Consider the following 25,689-nt stretch of genomic DNA (forward strand, 5'->3'; position numbering starts at 1 on the left):
GCCCTCTTCATGTTTTTTATAGGGGTACCGTAAATATGCAGGGGTACTAAGAACGGATCTTCGAATCCTATGTGCGACTTTTTAGGGGCGCGGTTGGCCAAGATTTTCTTTAAACGCACGACAACGCCACTGCACACAGAGCTCAAGTGATGGAGGAACATCTTGAAACTGATGATATCCAACGACTGCCTTGGCCATCACGATCACCACAATTAAATCTGATCGAACATATGCGGGCCTTGAGCGTCGCATTACACGCCGACAGCCAAGCCTCTGTCACTTGATGAGCTAAGGTCTGCGCTGGTGGAAGAATGGGATTTGTTGCCATAGAATCTTATAGACACACTTATATAGGCATGTTTCACTGCGGTCAAGCTTGTTTAGCCATTGGAAGGAATCATGTGCCTTTCTGATATCATGTGACCATATTTTCGAGTATCGTGTATCGACTTGTGTAATGTGGCCTTTTTGGTAATTCTTATACAACTCTTTTAAATGTTCCTTATACCTGTCCGTCGCAAGCTGCCCGAGTTATACCACGTTTTCTACGCGTTCTGGTTAATTTTGGCGAGCAGTGTATTAAGGTCCATTTTAAGAATCAAAGGATAACTCGCCCACTCACACAATATTTTGAAACTGTACCTTATAAAGTGCAGCGAGGTGGTTTGATGTAGCAATTAAAAAGGGCTGATTGACTCCGGGATGATCCAAATCGTGGGTTACTGCTGCAATTAAAGAGGCCATTCCTTCTACTGGTGTAAGATGAGTCGAAACCTTAAAGAAAAAAAAAAATATATATATATATATATATACATTATCTCACACCTCAGTCTCAAATTGTACAGCTAAAAATTAAGATAATGATAAAAAATAAAACTGGATTAAAAGTAATTAATTCATAAGAAATTTTGATTTTTTTTCTGTAATTTCTCTCACGAAGAGCGACAAACCTTTCTTCACCATGCGCTTGTCTTACCTGCAGATGGTCCTCCTGGATAGCACGGCTGTTAGGATCGCCGTCCTCCCTACAGCTGAGTTCGACTCCCATCGATGACGTGAGGAATTTTTATGGGCCTGATTTTTATTCAAATGTATCAAACCTCCTATGCGTAACAAATGGCCATGGTTTGCCTCAATCTTTCACTAAAAATAAACAACACTGCTCTCAAAGGAGTATACTGCTATTTGTAATGTACGTATTATAAATTATCTCGGGTTTTACGTCCATAAAACACCGACATATATATACACTATGTTATAAACATAATTTGCTGCGCCTCAATGGCTCTAGTTGCTTATTGCTTAACCCACTGCGACCACCCAGACGACCTTTTTGGTGGTCATTGCTCCTTCATCAATCGGTAACTAAACATCATTGCAGGACTTGATAGCCCAATAGGGATATATCTTCACAATCGGTGAGATTCTGTTCAATGCCCTAAGAAAGAGTTTTTATTTTTCTTCACGACATCAAATACAAAACTAATGCCTGATATAGTTGAGATGTTGATCAAATTTAATTCTTACACAGCACACGATGTTGTTATTGGGTTTTAGGAGCATCGGCGACTAAGGCCATATTGTTTCGTGAATATTGTCTATAAATTGCGTGTGTCCTGAGTTCGATCTTCTGTCTGCTGGAAGAAAAACTCAAGTTTACAGAGGAAAAAAGAACCATGCTACCTCGCCTGAGACCGACTAACTCGGTCACGATGTGAAAAAAGCGCATAAATATTCCTGTAGTCATCGATGGGTCTCGAACTCAAGTCTTTTCCACCCGGTGTGGTCAGGACGGCGATTTTATCCACTGATGGCAAACGTGTTTGATCTATTCTAGATAATCTGACATATGATTAAACTGGCTTCTATGTTTTCCCCAGCCTTTGCGTTAGTTTTAATAATGACAAAAAATCTGAATAAATAATGCCTTTTCCTGGTTGGCATTTTCTTGGAAAATAAGCCTGCAAAATGTCACCAGATTTAAATTCATGGTACACAAGCGCTCTGTGTATCAACAAGAAAACTAATATTAATCCATAATTTGTAATTTGGAGACTGCCCATATGACATCAAAATTTTATACTGAACCAATACATACCTGATTTTCTTTAAGGAAACAATGCATAGCTTGGGTAACATCCGCTGCATGCACAGCATTGTGATAGGGATTGTTGCTATGGTAACCAGCTTCTATGAGACCTGAAACGGAAATAAGAAAACAACTCTTAGTTTTGTTTTTTCCCTTGTTAGAGTACCGAGTGAAAGAATATCCTTTACATTATGGGTAGGGACATGCTGGGGAGAAGGAGAAGGTAGGCGGATCAGTGCACGAGCTGTTCATTAAGAATTAATATCAATCAAGCATTCTAAGAGATAAAAAAAAAAACAATACAAGGTTGGACATTTTGTGAAAATTAGCCATAAATCGAATTTTTCTAAGGATGTAACTCGACGTATCGATGCTCTAGATTGCTAGAACAAAATTAAACGTCAAAAGTGGAAGATGGAAGATTAATCTGAGAAGACAGCACATCAAGGTGTACTGGCATAGTTGAGAACCACTCATTTATCATCATTAATGAAGCAATTTTCTCAGACAGCGATAATCATTACAACTAACACCTAACAGATTAATTTTTCCAAACTTTGCAAGACAACCACACAGTATTTATTAAAGAAGCACTAAAAATTGTGTATATTAACAAATTGTACTCATCTTAATTATTCCATTAGGTAGTTGAAGTACTTACAGAAACAATGCCACACTTTGACTCCATCTAGATCAAACTTTCGGATATAGCCATATTCGTGGAACAAGTGCAGAAGCAATGTAGTTAGCGATCGTCCCCCGGTGGAAAAATCTAGACTAAATGTATTAAAATCCCACAGACCACAGTTGGAGAGTAGACGCTAAAAAATAAATATATAAAAAAGAATGCAAAAGAACTGAATTTAAAAACCCTTGAAATCAATTTTAAAATTGTGCTTATATCATCAACTTTATAATTATAACTATTTTACTAACGTAAAATAGTTATAATTAATTTTTAAATTAATTAAAACCCTTAATTTTAAATTAATTGCTTTTAATTAAAAATATTCAGTTGGTGTATTGACCCAATGAATCACCGGGAGTATTCCTTATTAGAATTAAAATAAAATTATAGTAATGTTTAAAGATAACGTGCGTATATTCCTACTTACTCCTTCTGGAATCAATTGCTGGTTGCTTGGTTGTCGTAGAGTTTTAGGCACTGGAAGTTGGTGACATAATGACCACTAAAACCTAAAACAAATAGTTATTACCAACTTTCTGCTGTTTTTACACACTGAAGAAGTGGCACAGAAAGTACCACGAGGTTTGAGAATAATCTGAAATTCTTTAAGAGATTAGAGGCGGATTACACTCCAAGCAGGTTTAAGTGCTCATTATTTCACCAATTTCCAGTTCTTGATATACCTTCGCACCATGCCGATAAAAGAATATTTAAGGGTTTTAGACGCATCAGCGGCTTAGACCATATTACGCCATATATTAAGTCTGTAATTGCGTGTGCTCTGTGGTCGATCTTCTGTTTTCTGGATGAAAAACTATGCTATCTTCGGCTGAGACTGACTAACTCAGCCGCTTTGCGAAAAAGGCCTCGCGTCATTGAGGATTGAATCCAACAGAATAAAAGAGAAGTCTTTTCAATAAATATACAAAACTTACTTAATATTTTCTTTTTTAAAAAGGGGTTCTATCTTCTCCTAGAAAGTAATTGTTAAATAAAAGTAATGACATTATTGGGTCTCTTTACCCCATTATGCAATCTTCTAAATATCACCAAACTGCCAATATGAAACCAGATAATATTCTCTATCATATTTGCATTCCCAGATATGTCAAGGTCTTGGCAAGTTGCTGTTCCATATAGGGAAACATTCTTTTTATGAATGGATGGCATCAAATTATTTATTGACAAGAAACTTTATACGGGGTGAAAACATATGGGATAAAGATCTTATGAATTAATTCAACTAAGAAAACTATAGGAACGTGCTAATGCCAGGAATAGATGAAACCTCTTACTATTGAGACCGTGCTTAGAAATTAGAAATGCAGCAACACTTACGTTTGTGATTCCACTGTATGCATCATCCAGTGTGGGTAAAGCTACTACTTGGGGAAGTGTGACTGGACCTTTGGACCGTCGTTTCTGAAGGGTTAAAAAGCGACTGGTCGGCAAGCGGGTGTCAGGTGATACATCTATAGCTGTAAAGAATGAAAGTTGTTAAGAAACAAGCAAAGATTCGCTTACATTTCGGTAGAATTGAATGTAGTGGCATGACATATTACGATAATGGGAAAGCTACTTTTCCTTTGGAGTAGTAATAATAAATAAAGTAAAATTTAATTCATGAATTCTGAAAACAATTTATTTCTACAATGTGTGGTGAACTTATTCTGCGGTCCTAAAAAAACAACAACCAATTTATGAATTTCATTCATTTAGGCTCAAATTTCATTCATATGTGGTTTATTTGCCTATAAGCAAATAAACGACATATCACCACAAGGACCTCGAAACAAATGTGATAGGACCTCGCCAGCTTTAAACGTGGCACGATCACGGGTGAGCGCATATCAGGTGCTGCGGTACAAAAAGATCAATCGCGTCAAACCTTACTACCCACAGCTCTGTAGCAATTGCACAATACGAGTATTTTTCTGACTCTCTGGCACAGTGTTCCTCTTAATGTCATTAATAACTTCGTGGCCACTTTAGCAATAGGTGTCCGAGCAGTAATCCAGACGAGAATGGCTCAAAATGCTACCAGGACATGGTCGTAATAAAGTGGACTTTATATTTTTCATCAATCTAGCTTATTGATGAAGGTATAAAGTCATTTATGGCACACTAAATCGGAGAAGGACGTATATACAATGCAATTTCTATAAATTATAACAGGTTAAAGGCATGAGAAAAATGCAAAACAATGATGTTACGGGCTCACAACGAATCGAAAATTGAGCACCGAACTATAAAATCGGTTTAAAGTGAATGAAACATTACGAAGCACACAAGGAGAAGAGTGCGAACCGTCAAGTATTTCTCAAGCATGTAGTTATTTGTCCCCCTTGGCTTGTTGTGCGAATACAGCTCAGCTCCTTTGGGATTCGAATGGAAGAAACGGTCTATTATTTACACCATCTAAGGACAATTGTGCACTTCAGAATTGTTCCGAATGCTTTGCAGTAGTAGCTGATTGAAATCGCTAGCATCAGCAGCAGCAGCAGCAGCAATGGGGAGGTGTTTTCAGTGAGGGTTCCTATTGGTCTGACTAGATAAAGAACAAAACACACATTCCAAACGAGCACGTTATGTCCAGCCCCAAACGTTTTATCTTCCTCTCTGTTAGTGAAAAAATAAATTATTATCATTTTAAAATTTAAACTGTAACATCCAGTTTAATTCTTGGAATGACCAACCAAAAGATTCTGGATTTTAATTTTAAAAGGAATTAAATAATAAACACAGAGTTTAAATTTGTCGTAGTGATAATATTAAGACAAACTTAACCTTAAAAGAGACCCCTGGTATTTCACATCCAGCCCTGCCGTTTGCACATCACTCTCTGGAACAGGTCCAAACTTGTTTCAGTGAGTACTTCATAACGACCACAGCTCAGAGGAATTCACAAGGCAGAATGCAAGAAAAGCACCGTATTTAGCAGACCCGCTAGTTTGAACCACTTAAGGGCAGATCCAGAAGTAAATTTTCAACATAATATGTGACACGCTGCAGGAAAAGTTTGGCTATCCTGGTTTAAAGAGTGAAGAAGAACATTTTTCTGATGGAAAGATTTTGCTTAATCTCAGAATTTATATTAGATTAATTTTACAAATGATGGTATTTATTGTATTTTGGCAGATTTCTACACTTGTTATTAGTGTAGTGTTATTCTTTACTACTCTCCAACAGCTTACAAACGTCGAAAAGGAAATTTTATTGAAAATTAAATTTGGAAGGCTTTTTAAGTCTAGTAATCATTTATGGAGTAATTTGATATGTGAAATTTGAAACGCAGAAAGTAGCTAGAAGGCATGATTAAGGCACGACATCCGAATAGAAATCAAAGTGAACATGTACTGAAAAGAAATTTTGGCAAGTGTAACATAATTTAATGATTAAATTTAGCTGCCCCTGGCAACAGAAGAGGGCTCCAATATATTAAAACGTGGAAAAAAATTTAATTATGATGGCAGTTAAACTCGTTTCTCACGGGCAAATGTTAAATTTTAATGACTGCGTTATGCAGGCCACCTATGTACACAGGATGTAAAACGAGTGATTTCTCAATTATGACTTAAACAACTTAAGGTAGTTCTCAATATTAAACCTTAGTCCTCCATTGCTGAGTTTACTTTTGACACTGTGGCAATGGTTCCAGTTATTAAATCGAAATAAACCTCGCTTGACCAGTTGTATCTGTGAATTTTTATTGTTCGGCCATATTTTTTTTCCAGGATATAAATTTCTGATTTATATCCTGGAAAAAGGATATAAATCAGAAATTTATATATCCAGACCACTCAAGGCACAACTAGCAAGTTGTGCCTTGAGTGGCCTGGAGTACAGCAAACTGTTTACACCAAAACGCTATTCCAAAAGAAGGATACTGGTCTCCTTCAACCCTCCCTTACCACTCCCGGAAAGAGCGATGATTATACCAGTATAATCCAAAATGATATTTATTTATTATTAACATAAAATACACACAACAGGCATGCACCCGGTTAAAGTGCATAACAGAGCAGAAAATACACAGGAAGATACAAAGATTGTACATTAACATATAAAAAAATAGAAGAATAACATATTGAGTACAATGAAAGTTCATTTCAAACGGGATAAGTCCAATTCAAGGAAATAAAAATACGGTATTCATGGCATCCTTAGTTCAGTATCCTGAAGAGAATCGCAGAGAGCAGGCAATAGCAGGAGACATCATCGCAAACACAAGAGTTGACGAGGACATCTTTCTTCTTGAACTCATCCGCCAACCTACTCCAGATAGTTCTGTGAAACTCTTTCCTGTCCACAGCCATATCCAGACTACTTGTTCATGAGTGCCATGGTTCTTTTAAAGAAGGAGTTCTTGGCTGTCTCTAACGTAGAGTTTCTAATGTGGAATGTAGTCTTTTGTCTAGTAGCCACCGCTTGAATGCAAAGATCAGTGTGACATTGAAGATCTGGCAGGTAGGTAGAACCAGAGAAGATATGATACAACTGTTTCAAATCCTGTACAGTTCGCCGAGTTTCCAGAAATTGAAGCTTGAAGTAAGAACACAGATTCGGGTAGAAAATTCGGTGGTAAAACATGGGATATATCTCGTTGCCAGAAATATCGTTAACGGCCGCACTGTCTATGCAGGTCAACACAAAGCCAGAAATCCAGATGAGTCATAAATAGCAAAATACGAACATTTAGAACCGTTGTTTTACAACCGGCTGTCTTTTTCGTCCTGGACCACTTTTAACTCCAGTCCCCATAACTTGTAACTTCTGGGTGTCTCTTTCCTAGATGGAAGATAAGAAATAGAAGTGGACCCAACAATGATACCGATATTCACTATACCGATATTTAGCGAATATCAACTTTCACACAATTTCATTTTCCAAAACCTTACAACTGTTCAGACTATCTACCATTAAATAAACACAGTGGTTGTTGCTCTCTTTTTTTTTTCATCGGCAATAAACAACGTATCTTCCTCGTACATCCAATTTATCTTTTGTGCCAACGATTTGATGGCTAGGCATCGTTCGAATGACTTAACAAGAACGAAGGAGGACACTCATGGAAGAAAATACTGCTTCGATTGGCAGCATCGTATAAAAAATGGAAAATCCTGTTTTAAGATCAGCCAAGCCATAAGGTCCATTTTGAAAATCGCACGTCTCGTTTCTAACATGCCATGGAATAACAGATCAGAGGACTCTCCATTTCTTGATATTACATTAGTGAGGGCGGATGGGATGACCCTCAAAAAACGACAACAGAAATTAAGCTTATTGCAAGTCATGGAACAAGATTTTAGATTTTTTTTTTTTTTTTTTCCAAGATTGTCATTTTTTGTTCCTTCCAGCACTAATGCAGTTTTATGGCTCACAAGCTTACGTTTTTCAACAAGACAAATGTTCCTGTTGAAAAAAGTAATACGAGGGAGGTTTGTAAAAGTTCATGGCCTGATTATGAAAGGGTAGTGGAACAGTGTTAAAATTTCTATATTTAATGTATAAGACTTCAATTAGTAACTCACCAACTTTCACTCATTTTCAATAACGTTTTTTTTTTTTTTTAATTAGAGGTCCTGAAGTCAATAAAGTTATGTGATGAGGAAAGATGGAGAAATTCAGTCACAGTGCAGTCATCTAACATTTGAGGGAAAAGGGACTACGCCAAATGCAATTCATGGAAATACGGTTACAACATTGGGAAAGGATGCGCCTTCCTATTCCATGGTTAACTAGTGGGCAGCAGAATTTAAACGAGACAGGGGGAGACTGGAAGATGACGCAAGTATGGAAGGCCTGCAACGTCTATCATTCTAGAAGTTGTTGAACCTTCGTATTGTTTTCAAGCAGATCCAAGAAATTTCGTTGCAAGATGCATGACCATGGATGAGACATGGATCCATCACTTTCATCCAGAGGCAAAAGAACAGTCCAAACTGTAGAAACGCAGCTCTTCTCCCCTACAAAGAAAACCAAGTCGATTTCTTCTGCTGGCAAGATGTTGTCATCGATTTTTGGAATACCGTACCGATGGAGTGTTGCTAGTGAAAGACGTTCAGAAAGGCTAAACTGTCACAGAGAGGCATATTATGCAGACCTTGTGAAGAGTTTCGTGAAACATCAAAGACAAAAGATATCTGGATGGCATCCATTATCCCACCGACAGTGACGTCAGTGATGCACTGCATTCCTAACGACAACTTTCTACGCTGCTGGAATCAATGCATTGCAGCAAGTGGCAAAAGTGAATGGACTGTAAATGGCACTATGCTGAAAAGTAATATGTTACCACACGCCTAAAATAAATCTTTCATACTAAGACCTCAAACTTTTAAAATGCCCCTCGTAAATAATATAAGGAGAATAATGTAACACCAAAGAATTGCTCGGATCTAAACCCAATATAATCACAGTGCAACAAATCGAAAAGGTATATGAAGACCTACCCATAGAGGACAACCTAATTTCCCCAATTAAAAACTGTTCTACTAGAGCAATGGAAAAAAATTCTGACTGAGACGTACAACTGGTAGAAACAGTTCACGAAGACTATGTAGGATACTAAAAGTCAAAGATGTGATCAGCATCCGTTGGTTTATTTTCTTATTGTCCCAATACGGTCTGTGCAGTAAGAGAAAAGAAGTTTGGGTTTTTGACGAATTCCCATTTCAACTGCATCTTGCAAATGGATAACTATGATCCAACCACCATACTTCGTCTATGCTCTGAATCACAATGCTTAGAGAGGGCACCTTATGTTAACAGGGATAGAGCTATAGTGTGGGCAATATTATGTTGGGGATACTTGTATCCAAATATATCTTTGGCCCAATATATAGTTGTGGGCCCTTAATCCATTGGAGCATTTGTGGAACGAGGTGATGTTCCGATACACCAAAGAAATATCTGAGTTATCTCGTGTAGTCCGTATGATTTCAATCGCTTCTGTTTTCTGAAGGCAGAAGTATTAGAGAATACTAAGATGGTTTCTAATAAATTGTGTCCCTTATATATATTGGTATAACACAGCTACTTCATACAGCAAACATTTTCTCTCTGACTGCTACAAGTTTTTATCTCAATATTAAACTTGCGAAGGAGATTATGTGGAAAAGATACTACCCCGTGGAAAAAACTAATTTATGGGTATGAAAGAACAAGTTAGACCAGATACAGGTAGACCTAAGAAGTCCAGTAATTAAATAAAATTGTCCAAGATTCGGATTTCAATATAGAAATTCTTTACCACCTGTTATATTATATATAACAGGTGGTAAAGTTTCTTTTTATCAAATTTTGTTACATCAATATTTTGGTTCGATGTTACACTTACATTCTAAAAGGCAACACTCAGAAGCAGAAAGTATCATAAGTTTCCTATCAGCTCTTGGTTCTTCTCTCTCTCGTGGACGATCTGAAACCAAAGAAAAAAGAAATAAAAATACATATGCTAATAATATATCATTTACAAAAAACAAAACGAATTTTGTTTCTTGTAAACAAGAAACATATACCACTATATGTTGTTGTTGTTGAGATTTAGGAACATCAGCGACTAAGGTCATATTTCTCCGCGTATATTGTCTGCAAATTGCGTGTGTTCTTTGGTCAATTTTCTGTTTTCTGGATGAAAACCCCGAGTTTCCTATAGAAAAAAACCATCTACTCTCGCCTGAGACCGACTAACTCGGCCACGTTGTGAAAAAGGCCCATACTCAGGTCTTTTCCACCCGGTGTGGGGAGGAAGGCGATCCTACCAACTGTGCTACCCACGAGGGCCTCTAAAATGTAAATTTTATTTTCAATATTGAAAAAGAAAAGGAAGAGGCAATTTTTTAAAATTATTTCCTAATAAGAAGTAGTGTTTTTCAAAAGAAATAACAGTGCCTTAATCATCTTTTGCATTCTTTAATCGTAAAAGGTAAAGTAAAAGAGCTCTGCAGAAACAGCTTCTTAATTAAGTACCACATTGGACAAATAATTAATTTTTCAAGCATTAGAGGGGCAAAATCACACCCTCGAACAAACAACGGCTCGTATGAATTTTCTATGAGCAGACAGTTATTAGCTGCTTAAGTGGTGGACATATCCTCTTTTTTTTTTGAGACTGGTTCCATTAATTAAAACTAATAAAGAATAGTTTTTCGGTAAGAAGCATATCAGAACTAAGGAAATTTTATTCAAATTAATTTTATGACCTAAGTAAGAAAACTGATAACCTACAACGATATATTGAACGAATGGAGAAAGCCATTTATTACTCAAAAGACAAGATAATCTATCAAGAAAGTTAAAAAATATATAAATTTTTTATTAGTTTCTTGTCAATCTGCCTCAGTTTTTCGCTTAATTTAATTTAAAGGAAAGAAATGCTAAACTTTCAATGAAATTAAAAAGTGAAAGCAGGGCAATTTATAAATTATTTAAATGTAGAGAAAGTTTAAATCCACAACTATTTTCAGGTACAACTCTGAATACATTTTTATCTCTTACCAAGCATTTAATATATTGTACACTATATTGGCATAAGTAACTGGACACCTGAATGCTTGAAGGATATTTTATTAACACTATTTTATAACTTGTTGGTCCACCTTTAGCCTCAATTAGAGAATGTATGATCATCCCAACTATTTCTGATAGCAAGGAGGAGGTATTTTAATCAAGTTCTCCCTCAGCACGTCAGTCAATTCAGCTGCTTACTACGGGCATGTTGGCCTGGAAGTCGACTTTCCAGTTTAACCCATGTTAGGTTCGTGTTCAAGGGGTTATGATCGGCCCCTCTGAGAAAGTGAATGAAACTTTTGTACCTCCATGTCTTCAAACCAAATCACCATTGGTTTTCGTAATACGCCATGTACACAGGGTCATAGTGAAACAAAAACGAGCCCTCCCCCATACGACTGTCACGGTCAATGTACCACACGATATTCATTGTTTCTGGAGGACGCCAATGGTTCAAGTCCAAACTACGAGAAATCATCTTAGATAGTGACAGCTCCGCCATCCTTCACAGTTGGGACGAGATACACACATTCACGTAAGTAACATTGTTATATCCCCGAGAACCACACACGCCCATCATATCGGAAAGCCATGTGCCGTGATTCGTCCCTTTCCACCACACACCCTTCCAATTATAAGGGCTGTGCACAAAGAAAGCCGACGCTATGCTTTGAATGCAAGATGTTTGGTGAGTGTGCTTTAACATTGCTCTTCCATAAAATCCGATGAAGTCCCCCTATGTATCATCCTTGTACTAATATCAGTTCCTTGATGAGGATTGATCGGATTTACGCGCGTCTCTTCTGAGAGCACTACGTCTCTTTCTGACAATTTCTGCGGTCTACCCGAAAATTTCCCCATTGCAGTAGCACCAAGTCACTTTTATTTGGGGTGCTTAATCAGCCGATGTTGATTAGTGTTGCAATTTTTCTGTATGGCACGAACAGACTGATTGTTCATATTGCATCCTATGATGACTTCCCCGTTGAAATTCGCTAAGTTCAATAACTTTCTCTACCCATCTATTGCATTTCGTTGATCCCACTTCTAGTATTAATGCAGTTGTTTCCTGACTGACAGGTGGATGGAGAGCATGGTTAATTTTTCCTAAACTTCAGGGGTGTCCGTTTGGCAATATGTATACCGATATATCAGAATTCCATACTTTTTTAGTTCACGGAGCTCATCCTCACATTTAACATCCAGAAACAGACGATCCGTTTCATGAAGACAATGCTTAAATGTGTTAAGGTGAGAGTAAAATCCATGAGTGAACTCATTAAAATTTTAAATTTAATAAAACGAGTGAATATTGTATTAGCCAAACGTCCTGGAAATACATTTTTAAAGATTCCGCACTTTTATCTGATTTTGAAATAAGACTATGATTGTGATCTTATTTGAAAAAAAAATATATCCAGCAGTAAAAGAATTCCCAAGACGAGTGATGGACCACTAGCACACTTCTCTGAGAAATTTCTATTTGCGAAATGGAAAATGCTTCGGAAGAATCGGACTGCATCGTGGCTTATCACTAAAACTGTGGAGCAACACCAAAGGCCAAAGCCAGCGTCTATGCTAACCATTCATTACGGACCTGAATTTAATGGACTATGGAACAGTCCATTAAAAACGCAGATAATGTTCTCCCTGACAGAAAAGGGATCATTTATTTCCAAACTGGTAGCATGTCACGATGGATAATCTGACTCAGGTGGGTAAAATTACGTTACTGGAATAATAAATATTTCAACGCCATAAATTTAAGAAATCCAGCTTCCTTCCTTCAAGACCATTACTGATTTCCTGACATGGCGAATTGCATCTGTGTCCTGATTTACATTTATGAAAATTTCTTGATCATGTTATCATATATGATAACTGATTACATGGTTGTAAATACAGCAGAACAGCGCATAACCAATATTCCGTTTCACAATGAGTGAGAAAAGCGACTTTCCCATTTCTATAAAAGTTCCATTGTTTGTATTCGACAGGCCAACTCATCATAAAGGGTCAACTGGCGAAATCACAGACGGAGCAACCCTCTTAAAAGTCCAATGAAACAATCGGAAACCTATTTACACAGGGATTAAGACCCAATGTATTGATCACAGGTTTGAAATTCACAAAGAGAACTTCGACACTGAAATGAGTAACTGTAATGCAACTCTAATGAGCATTTGTATAATTTTCTGAAACATTGTTTAAATGGAGTTGAATTTCACCACCATCATTCTTACCCAATGGAGTAAGAAATATTTCTTAAATGCTGATCTACAGGTAATTCTCCAGTGGGGCAAAGATAACTTAGTTCATTTAAATCCTTCTAAAACTCAGTCCTGTCTTATATCTCGCAAAAATGATTCTTCTGCTCCTATGCTTATCTTCGATGACACTTCGATTTCTAGGTAAGATCATATATAGCTAAATTAGGGATTACCCTGACTTCTAATCTCTCTCTCTCTCTCTCTCTTGGCATAAGCACATTGCAATTGGACAATTCTTCTGCATCTAATAAAGATAGGTTTTTTTCTTTCGCTCACGGCGTTACTCTTCTTCCAAACAGCTGTTCATGCTGTACAAATCGTAAATCCGCCCTACCATAATATTGTTCCCACAGCTGGGGCGGTGCCCCCAAAACCTCTCTCAGGCTTCTAGATTCCATTCAAAAGAGGGCAGTTAGGTTAATTAATGACTCATCTCTAACAGTCTCTCCACTCTCTATCTCATAGACGTTCTGTTTCTGCTGCCTTTTCTATAGATACTTCCATGGCCGCTGTTCTCTTCTCTCTCTTCCAAAGCAGTCCGAACACGTGCCACAACCAATCAACATCCTTTTACTGTCCAAAATCACAGAACCAGAACCTCTTCTTCTTCTTCATTTATTCATTTAACTTCCGTTTTCTGGTATTCTGGCAAGGCACTACAGAAACATTGGTTTACACTAAGTTGAAGTAGTAGAAAAACTAATCTAAAGATGAGTGCAAATATTCATTAATTTTAACGGTTATCACGTGATTAAAAGACAAAATTCTCCAAAATGGAATTTTTTTTTTTTCTTTTTAGTTCTAAAAAGAAATCAATGTAAAATGCAGTGAATTTAATTCCATTTAAATTTATGGTCGGATGCTTTTAACCTTAACCAGTGCAGTTTTATGACAATCTGATTATGCTATTATAGTACACTCCCAATTTAAAGCGATAATGAGAAGGCGCAAATGATTATTTCGCTTTCCCCTATAAGGAAACTGCTCCCAAGTCCAGACCATAAGCAAAACAGAAGGAAACTACATAAGTCATTAGCCAATTTAATTTAATTAGAATTAATGTCATAGTTTGATTACAAGCAGCAATTAAGCTTAATGATTATTACTACTAGCAGAAAACAATTTGGAAACAACCGGGAGGAAAATTATTTCGAGTTTAAACCTCCCGTTTGGTGGTTCCATGTATGAGCGTTCTATCTGAGAAAGATCGTTGAAATGAAATGATTGGACGGTTCCGAATTTGCGTTGATCCAAATGAGACTATCATCACCACGATAGTGGTCAATACTGGATATCCGTTCCTGGAAATTGCTGGAATAATAAGACGTATGAGGTAATAAGACATAAGACCCAAAGTATTACAGGGACAAAAAAACAGGTTAGGCGTACTTTTCTTACAGAAATCAAGGTGAACGTTGGACACGAATTAACATGTAATAAAAGTAATAACCATACTAATTATAAAAAAAATAAATATAAACACTATGAATATTTTATATAATTTTTAACTCGCCCATAATGCCACTGAAAAGGTAATGAGGTGATTGTAAATTGGAGGATATTTAGCTAGGTGTGGGATTCTCCCAAACACCTTTCCGGGAAGGTGACTCATAAGAGGCCGCAGATCCTGAAGATGCAATTGTGGTGTTCTTTAAAAACAGAAAAAGAAACATCGTTATGGACGCTTGATCCACCTTTCGTAGCTTTCCTTGTAAGGGGCTGTAAGAGCATGCAATCCACTTTTCAATTTTAGAACACGCTCCACCAAAGAATTCACTTCAGCATATGTAAGCCTCTGGCTGAATTCTTTGAATTCAGCCAGAGGCTTACACACGTCCAAAACCTCTTACAGTTTCTTAAACAACAGCTGAAGCTCTTTAATTACGTGGCTCTCCTTTTTCTCTCTGCTTTCACCTCCTTTCTTTGAGATCGCTAAACACCCTTTTCTTCCACATCATGTGATAAACTTACAATCTTCCGCAGCTCTTCTGCAGATGACATCATGGTCCATCAGTTGGATCAGTGTTTCATCTACAATTATGAGGTATAATTACATACAGGCAAGTATGCATATAGTGTGGAAAGAAAGACAAACATGATCATAACTATTGCGTACACTTTTACAGTATGTCTGATTTTTAGATTCCGAAGTCTAAAATTGTATTCTGACGTCATATTTGGATTTCATAATGTTATATTACATCAGGACTTTATGTAAAAGTCGGGTTTTATTTTTTCCTACTGAATTTTTAATTAAACTTGATCGATCCCAGCATTTTATTTATGTCATGAGCTTTGCACATAACATAAAATATATACAAGTTTATGAGACTGGAGGGTTAACTAACTCAACTGAGAATCATCAGTATAAACAAATTTAAGTCTGGATTGTCAACTGCTTATTAGACAACGTACAAAACTGCCTTAAGATAGAACTAAAACCACATTAAATATTAAAATATTTCGCATGCTCCATTGGCAAAAAGTTCACCAATGGGAACACGATGTGTAGGCAGAGTCCATAATGAAGTAACAATGACTGCATGCACCAAAATAAATTGGTAATGATTATAGTTTTCTGGAGAAAAACAGCAGCATAGGTAAATGATCATAATAAATTTATATTTCGGTACTGGCCATGATAAGTTTCTAGTGAAAAACTCCACTAGCTGCATGGGTGAAGGTCAAAATAAATTTACCTTTTGGTGTTTAAGTAACTACTCAAGAAATGTAAGGTTATTTTCTTGCTAGCAAATCTGTAATCATTATTTAATGAGAAATACATGGTTTATGCATAGATGAGAACATGAATATGCCTAGTAACCATCATTAAGTCGCCTATCTTGCATGATTTCGACATTTATTTTCTGCTTTTTTTGTTTTGTTTTTGAATATTTGAATACTTTCTGTTTAAAGGAATTAAAGGGCTTCTATTCTACGAAGTTGATATTTATCAATAATGCATCAGCACCTTTTAGTTATTTTGTACTTGATTCAGTCGGCGTTTTGAGTTCCATACCAACAATGGAGAAAGAATGAATGTCGAAATGAAAATTCTAAAATATTTATCAAGAAATAGGATATGAAACATAAAAAATAATTACCTTCTACTCGAATGCTGAAGTTCCTGCTTTCAGTTGTTTCAATAAATATCTCCAGCCTTCTCTGTAAAAAAAAAATAATAATAATCATTACTCTAATTATTAATTATACCTACTTGTTGAAAAGCATTACAGTAATTCAGGCCTATTTAAATAGCTGTTAATATTGACACAAAGACCAAACGGGAACTTGATTACCAACAGGACTGGTTTCGTCCCCATCTGAATTTATCATGCCATAACTACTACACGATAACCCAAATTTTCTGTTGACCACGGTCACGATCACAATTTCTCCGTGTATATTGTCTGTTCTGAGGTAGATTTTCTGTTTGCTGGATGGAAAACCTGAGTTTCAGGGAGAAAAAAAACATGCTACCCTCGCCTGAGACAGAATAACTCAGTCACATTGCGAAAAAGGCCCATAAAAATCCTCACGTCATCGACGGGACTCGAACTCAGATTTCTTCCACCCGGAAAGGGAGGAGGACGACGATCCTACCAACTGTGCTACCCACAAGTTCAGTTTAAATTCTGGCTACCTGATATACTGAGTCCAGCATGACTATACAATGTTATTATACCATACAATTCATATTTATTAATTTGTTAACCTTAATTTTAAATATTACCTGCAAGCCATGATTTTACCAATTGCGATTTACTGATTAGCAGTCAATCAACCTTAACTGGAATACAAGTACATGAAATAGCAAAGAATTCAGAGAGTTCGATCAAATGATACCTTTGAAAGTACAGTCGATTCCGGTTATTTGGGACACATCGGGACTAGTGCATTTTGGCCCGATTAAGCGGCTGCCCCAATTATCCGAAGTTTCACGTAAATAGTTAAAAATACAATTTACCCCCCCCCCCCCTTTACAATTAGTTCACTGTACAATCAAATCACGTTACGACGAACTCAAAATAGTAAAGTACCGGTCACTATACGATGTGCAGTAAGCGCCGGTCATTATGATCACGTTTGTGAATTGAATTTTAATTCTATTAAACAGCGATTCTAATTAGCGAAAATAGGAGGAATATTATCCACAGGCTATAAAAGTAAAGATATATTAAGCACAAATTTACCCTTTATTACCTTACCAATTAAAAAATTAAATGATACGTGAAAATCGGAAGAATATACGTGATAATCGGAATAATTAATACGTACTGTAATATGTACATACTAACTAAACTAGTTGACATTTCTGTTCACTGACATTTGTTGGTGGGGGCTGACATTTAAAACAGTAAAAAGATAAGCAATCAATAACAAAGAAGAGGGCACACACAAATTGCAAGTAACACAACACGCGCAAGTGAGAACGGAGTAACAAATTAGGAAGCTTTAAAAATAGGAATGAAGAGAAGATTCTGAAAATTATTTTTTTTATATGATTGAAGATTCCATGGAGGTGTAAACACATTTTACCATAATAACCCACAGAATTCCAGCTTCCGGTATTATCGCAAATTCAATAAGATAGACTTTACTGTCCGTTTATGATAGATTGCACTAACAGAAAAGCCCAATAAACAGGTGACTGCTAATTGTTTTTATTGTTTTATGGTTGTGACCTCCAGAAATCCGACCGAACTACGTGGTACGGTCGGAGACAATCGTAGGGTAATCTCCAGTGCTGAGGTCTCCTGCCCCGATTAAACGGCATTTTGTCCCAATTAAGCGAAGTAAACCCTGGCTATTTTCTCGATTGGTTTTTGTTTTTTAAGATTTGCCCCAAATAAACGGCTGCCCGGATTAACCGGTGGCCCAAATAACCGGAATCCACTGTATTTAATTCACAAAGGAATAGATAAAGCTAATAAAATTATCATTTTTGAGGGGAAACTGCTAAAATAATACTGATAAGGCGAAAAGTTAATAGAAAACCCTTAAGTTTTCATAAGCTAAACTCATTTCAAGATAAAACTATGAAAAATCCATATCTCCATTTACTTCTCAGCATATTCCACCATTAATACCATATTTACCCGCATATTTTTACTTTGCTAATCCTAATGCAAATTCATTTGCCCAAATACACTTGGGCAGATGAAAGTAAGTTCCTGGTGGCCCTATTGTGACTTTTTTTTTTTTTTTTGTCCTAACATATCTTTGTCAAAAAAGGCATTGAAAGCCAAAGCTTTAGAAAGACTGAGAGTCACACAAAGAAGCACGGAACGCTGAATTTTGAACACAACCAAAAGAACTGATGACATATGAACAGAACGAATTCTGGAATGGATACCGCTGGACTCTAAATCGACAAGGAAAAGACCAAAGGTGAGGTGGATCGATGAAATTGTGAAATTTGTTGGCGTACAATGGCAACAGAAAGCACAAGACCAACCATAGTTGCTGGAAACATGTTTAGGAGAGGCCTTCATCCTGCAGTGGATCAATAATGGTTGAGAATAATGATGATGATGATATATCATTAGAAATCTTAGTTGGACTGAGAAATCATTTTGCTCTACATAGTCCAGATTTTAAAGTCCAAAGTACAAAATTAGAAAGGTCGTCAAAAGAATGAATATTTTCGCATGTTGGTACTGTAGTTGTCAAAATGAACTTATACACAACAGGCCACAGAGTATTTATTGCTCAGAACTTTATGTCTCAAAATACTATCCAGATTTAAATACATTGCTGGAGAGAATTTAAAGATAGGAATATTCTCGTCGCAAAATGTATTTACTAATTTGGTGCCCAAGTTTGGAGAAACTGGATTTCCAATGGACAATGTGGAATGTCTTGTAGAGAAAAATTATGGAGGGGGGATTAATGAAGTGCCATAAAAGTACAAAATCAGAATGAAGGTTACAATTTATGGTGTATATATTGACGGTATATCAAGCTTATGGCGCAGTACAGGCCAAAGTAATCAAGATGTGAAGTGTTTCAACATCAGCATTTTTAATTATCCTGAAACTAAACCAGCATAATTAAAGATACCAATCATGGTCACATATAACTTGAAACGCCTATGATTTATTAAAGCAATCACAGTGCATACTAAATATCCTCTGACAGCTTTAACAGCGTTGTGTAATAATATCCTTCTTTTACATTAAACCTGATATGATGGCCTACGAACTAAGAAACGATAATCATATGACTAGTCTGGTCCTGTTAAATTCAATCCGTGTTACTCAAATTGCACAGACCGAGTTTTTTTTCCCTTTTGTGCTAACAGACTTTGGAATATAAGGAACAGCTAGAAACGTGTGCATGGCCAATTTGTATACACTGTCCAGTCAAAACATTATGAACACCTACCCAATAGTGAAAACTTTAGGCATCATCATTGGCGACGGGTGGCCCATATGGAGGAGGGTTCTTTGGATCTTGGTCTAGAAAACACCGCTGGCCATTCCCTGTTTAAGGTCCATTGTTTAAAAAACTGTCATATTAGGACCACTCAAAAACTATATAAAATATCTTATCTGCCATGTGTATTATGTCCATAAATTTCGCATTTTTCTCTGGTCGATTTGCCTGTTTTGCTGGATGAAAAACCTTGCTATCCATATTCCTTCACAAGACCCTCTATTGCAAACTTGACATGTCATAAACAATGTGTATTGGTAGAAGGATTAAATCGTTTCGCACAGAGCAGAAAATTTTACAATCAAGTTCTCCAAAAATAAAGTCTAAGCTCAGTTCGTTTATACTTATTAATATTTGTTTCTTTTAACTACGATAAATTAGCATCCGTTTTGTTAGTGCAGTCATAATGTAGAGCAGACAGGGCTTCGTGTTTCAATAAAAATGGATTCTCACACACAATTTTCCAGCAGGGACAAGGCATTTATCCCGTTGTATAACGCAATGGTAAAGCTGCATCTTGAGTACTGCATATTGGTTTTGGAAGTCTCATTTTAGGAAGGATTTAGAACTGTTGGAACAGGTGCAGAGAAGAGCAACAAGATTAGTTAGAGGCACAAAAGTGTACTCTTACGAAGGGAGATTCCAGCTATGTAAACTACAACTTCTGGAAAACTGGGCACGTGCGAGGATACCTGATTGAAATGTTTAAGGCTTTAAATGGATTGAGTAAACTAAATGCTGATGGCATCCTTACTCTTTCTTGAAAGATGCAAATAACCGGGCATAGATTTAAATTTGGAAAGGATGGCCGCATTTGCTATCAGCCGGAGAGAAACTGATTGTTGGAACAAATTTCAATCTGGTGTTGTGGAAGTCGGTAATTTGAAAAAAATATTTTTTTTCTTTTGGCTGATGCCACATGAGCTTTCTTCCTTGCACCACTTTGTCATTACTAATACTTATTTATAAATTAATACCAAATTGTTAGTTCACATATATTGATAAGAGCAGTTGGCCCGCTGGCAGGAAGTTCGGATGTACAATTAATTACGAATCAGCAATGAACATTGTGACTTTTTTGGAAAACTTCCTTTGGGATTTTAACAACCAGAACGCTTTTAGCATCGAATTAGTTTCAGTTTCTCTGCCTACAAAGTATATTGACAATTTCAACGTTGACTCTGAAAAATTCTGTTCTGGAAATCGAAAAACCGTAAAAGATTTAGAAATATATTTTGGGAACACCATTAAATTTTCGAATGTACATGGGCGTGTATACAAACATATGTACAATGAGGGCGGGGCTGTGATTAAAACAGGGTTGCAGAGGTTGGCCAACACGGGGGAGGGGACAGTGTTAGGTTCAAGGCAAGCAGTTTTATTTTATTACTCTGACGTCACAGAAGAACGAGTCAGTTTTTAGTACGTGTGTGTGTCTCGGGGGAAATTATCGTTTCATAAAGTCGCCTTCATGCACGACATAAATACGTGACTGTGCTTTAGTGTAAACAGAAATCGAAGTTTAATTTTTTTTCTCCCTCATTTGTTATCATTATTTCTAGTCACCAAAGTGCTAAAAGAGCAACCGGAGTATAGAAGGACGTTTACTTGCATCTGCTATAGCCTGTCAAAGAATATTACTTCTAGTTTCATTAAGGTGAACAGAAAAGCTCGCGCTGCAATCGGAAAATCCATCAGGTAACCAGGAATGAAGAAATTTAAATTGATCTATGCCATAAAAATACAGAGTCGCTAAGTTAAATGCGGCCATTCTTGCAGGAAAGTGGTAATACAGAAGAAACAGTTTAAAGGGATCACTAAAGGAAATCACAGTCATAACCAGTCCAGGAATAATACAAGAGCAAAAATAAAAAGTTAAAAATCAGAAAACTTAAACTGCATTGTCAGTCATTCTGTGTTAAATAGAAATAAGGAGTACCTCAAGGTTCAGCTCTTGGATCTCTTTTATTCTCGATTTTTATCAATGACTTGCCGCACTTTGTAGAGAGAGAGGTGGCATCAAAATTATTAATGTTTGCTGATTATATGAAATTTTACTCACCTATCAATAGTCAAATCGATAAAAATAACTTTCAGGCTGCCATAAATTCTTTCGCTGATTGGGTTGCCTTAAATGGTCTTGATGTTAATCCTAAGAAATATTGTTCACTTACATTTGTAGTATCAAAGAGAGTTAAGTTTTTGGAAGACTAATACTTCATGATTGGCAATCCGATTCCCAGAGTTTTTGAAGCTAAAGATCTTGAAGTCACATTTACGTCAAGATTTGATTTTGATAAACATATTCAAATATGTTGAACCAATAAAAAAAAAAAAACTGGCTTGTTTCTTTCTTGTAGGATTTTAAGCGAAACTTGGGCCATATTGCGCAGTATTTATTATCTGTAAATTGCGTGTGTTCTGTGGTACATTTGCCTGTTTGCTGAACGAAAAACCCGAGTTTCCGAGAGAAAAAACTATGCTACACTCGCCTGAGACCAACTAACTTGGCCACGTTGTGAAAAAGGGCAATAAAAGTTCTTCACATCATCGACGGGATTCGACTCGGGTCTTTTAAAATGATGTTATCAACTTAGCTAGAGCCACAAATAAAAGTCTTTGTCTTCAAAGTTAAATCCAAGCCATTAGGTCGAATAGTCGGCCCTCTGACTATTATTGTTTGGTGTGCAATTTAAGTTTTTATTTGTCTTTCCACTTAATAAAATTTACCTGTACTTCTTAAAGCACTTCATGCGAATACATTTATTACATATTTCCTGTAAATATGCTCCAGTTATATAAAAGTTTGGTACCTCTCTTCTCAGAGTAGGTATAAACATAACTATTGCCTCCTTCAGCTTGTCATAATCCATGAAAAAAACTTTTCGCATGGGTGCTTCTAAGAAAACGAAATAAAGGCACCGAGGGATCAGCTAGGAAAATAAGCAGGGTAATCAAATTCTTCGAAGTCATATTTCTGAATAGCCACCAGTAACTGAAGCTTCGAGCACATCGTGAGTACCAACTATTTGATCATATGCTCCACCATGTTCCTGAGATGGGAAAGGTGGTCTCGGTGATGTTATGCTTCTGTAGTGACCTACAGCAATGACAAGCACGTTCCCTATCTAACGTTTTGAGACATTTTTCTTGAAATACGCCGCTAGCAGAGTGGAAGACATCTGATAGTGTGCTTTCCTCCTTTCTGGATTATTTACTTCCCACACGTACCCACCTGGTCAAGCATGCATATAAAATCATAAATATGATAGGTGAAGGAACAGAAAAGCAAATAACACAGCGGGCATGGGTCTGAGAAAACTATTGCAACAAATACTCACGAACTACTTTGCTACAAAGGCTACTGAGTAAAAAAACGTGCAGATTTTTCAGTTTGGAAGCTAGCGGTTTCAATCGAAAGGACAGACAATGAAAACATAGCTTCAGCAGCAGGGCGCAACATAAAAGTAAATTTTATGCTATAACCGGTGCCTAAATAAATTGAAAGATTATGTGAAAACGTAGTTGATAGGTCTAGCAATCAGCAGACACCATATTTTCTTCCTCGCAAGTTTTTTAACAAAAGGAGTAGAACTTGATTACCAGATGGCGTTGAAAAACTTTCACCTCATTTCATATCTGTAGGGAGAACTACAGCTTATGATCTCAAACTAAACCAACAAATAACTAGGGACTTTGAGTGCAATGTCCGTCTTCTAGGAGTCTAGAGAAATTCGGTGAAAAAGCCTGCGCGATCCTCTTTTCTTTTCCAAAAACTAGTACAGAAAGAGCGACGTGTGCTGCATTACCATGGAGAAATAATTAATTAAACTGGCCAAACAACTTTCCTTTTTCGTTGAAGACAATCTCTTAATTTTTAAAAATAATATTATTAAATGTTTGCTCATCGATGATAAATTCTGAACGAACAATGGCATTAACCAGAAAGAAACCATCAGCAAATGTTTTAAATTTTGATTTGAACATGAGTGATTTCTTTACTGTAGCGGGAAACTGAACAAGTTTTCTTGAAGGCTTCCAAAATTTTGTTACTAGACTACACTAATCATACCCGTGTTGAGACAAGAGTGTTTCAACACCAGTTTTAGTTATTCAGAAAAGATTACCGTGTTTTTGAACTCCACCTTTGAAAGATCAGAAGAAATTCATAACGGATCAAAATTAGATTAAATCCAAGTCCAGGATGAAGACATCATCTCCAAATCACTGCGAGAAGAAATTATTGTAAAAAATATCTTGGACCATACAGACAGTATACTGGCTGTAAATTGCGATGTGCTCTATGGTCGATGTCCCGTTTGCTGGACGAAATACCTGAGTTTCCCGGAGAAAAATCATGCTACCTTGCTTGAGACCGACTAACTCAACCATTTTGTGAAAAAGGCTCATAAAAATTTCTTACGTCATCGATGAGATTCCAAATGAGGTCTTTTCCACCCGGTGTGGGGTGGACGGCGATTATATCAACTGCGCACCCTAGAGGATATCTTAGTAGAACTTTCCTCATGTTCAAGTGAATTGCCAAAATAAAGCTGATGGTTTCTTCAGGTAAATTTAGCTATTCAACAATCAACTGTAAAGTTAGCTGTCTATCTGAATGAACCAAACTCAGGAAGGGAAACTCAGACGGCTCAAGGTCAATACTCCTATTGCAAGCCCAGGCTTGCAATAGAAGAAAGACAGGAATTATTATTTGCGCCGAGTGGAATGTAAACATCATGTTATGATGGACCGAATGAATAAGAATTACTACAATTATCCGATATCTTTTGTGTGAGATCTGTAGCAAACGAGTTGTGGCGAACCAGTAAGAATAGATTTGGTATCTTAATGAGTTATAAATGACTCTTCCTTTTCCCATTATGTGAACTTCTCCGTATGTTGCGTTCACAGAACGCTGCAGCATTATGTTGTAGCGTCAGTTTTAGTTTTAGTTTTCTTAGTCTATAGATGTGACATAAGAATTAACTGCTATGAATTTGCCAACGCGTTCCTCGAACCACCCATGAACGGATTTAGCGTGGTGAATAGTAACTTGAGTCACCAAATAAATCTACTAACACTAGGTCTTTTCCACTCGTCCATTAAATTAAATTTTTATTCTGCTGCCAATTAAAATACACTGCTGGCTATTGAAACTGTCCCTTCTATAAAGAATAGATGGATTTATCTGAAAATATGCATGCATACCTGTGAAATATATGGACGTAAATGATTGGCATGATCAGATGATTGGTGCATAGAACATCCAATAACGTGTCTGCCAGCACCCTGATTTAAGAAACTGAGAGTAATATGAAAAGGTGTATAAACGTTAGCAACAAAATGGTGACCGAATGGCTGTCTAAGAACATGATGGACTTTGAAAAGGGGTTTGTCTGTCTAAGAATTTGATGGACTTTGAAAGGGTCAGATCACTGGGTGTAAGAAGAACAGTCGCTTGGACGCTGTTGGCAACACTGCGTTTCGGAAGGTACTCAGACATGTCGTCAGGGCTTAAAATCAGAATGGAAATATCGCCGGATCTGCCGACTAGCGAGAGGATGCAGATGTGTCACCATCTGCCAGAGTTCTAACGATGTAACGTCATTCATATCTGCGCCTGTGCTGGGCAGCACGATTAGCAGACTATTGAGAAGAGCAGTGTTGTATTCTCTCTGCTCATTGCCTCG

At 36.8% G+C, this 25,689-nt stretch overlaps 1 protein-coding gene across 2 annotated transcripts in view; it reads right to left on the minus strand.

Moving 5' to 3' along the window:
• The window catches only part of LOC150086617 (uncharacterized), a 140,726-nt gene that overhangs the window by 35,794 nt on the left and 79,243 nt on the right, over positions 1-25,689 (minus strand). For both annotated transcript variants that reach the window (XM_090372626.1, XM_090372625.1), the window contains exons 2-7: positions 16,663-16,723; positions 10,117-10,197; positions 4,116-4,255; positions 2,751-2,910; positions 2,099-2,199; positions 643-774 (exon numbers count right to left, since the gene is read on the minus strand). In XM_090372626.1, the coding sequence (XP_090228752.1) occupies positions 643-774; positions 2,099-2,199; positions 2,751-2,910; positions 4,116-4,255; positions 10,117-10,197; positions 16,663-16,723 (675 nt within the window). The remainder of the gene's footprint in view (positions 1-642; positions 775-2,098; positions 2,200-2,750; positions 2,911-4,115; positions 4,256-10,116; positions 10,198-16,662; positions 16,724-25,689) is intronic.

Source organism: Mastigoproctus giganteus, chromosome 4 (assembly GCF_048544385.1).
Source record: "Mastigoproctus giganteus isolate SK-2022 chromosome 4, ASM4854438v1, whole genome shotgun sequence".
In the NCBI taxonomy this organism is placed as follows: Eukaryota; Metazoa; Arthropoda; class Arachnida; order Uropygi; family Thelyphonidae; genus Mastigoproctus; species Mastigoproctus giganteus.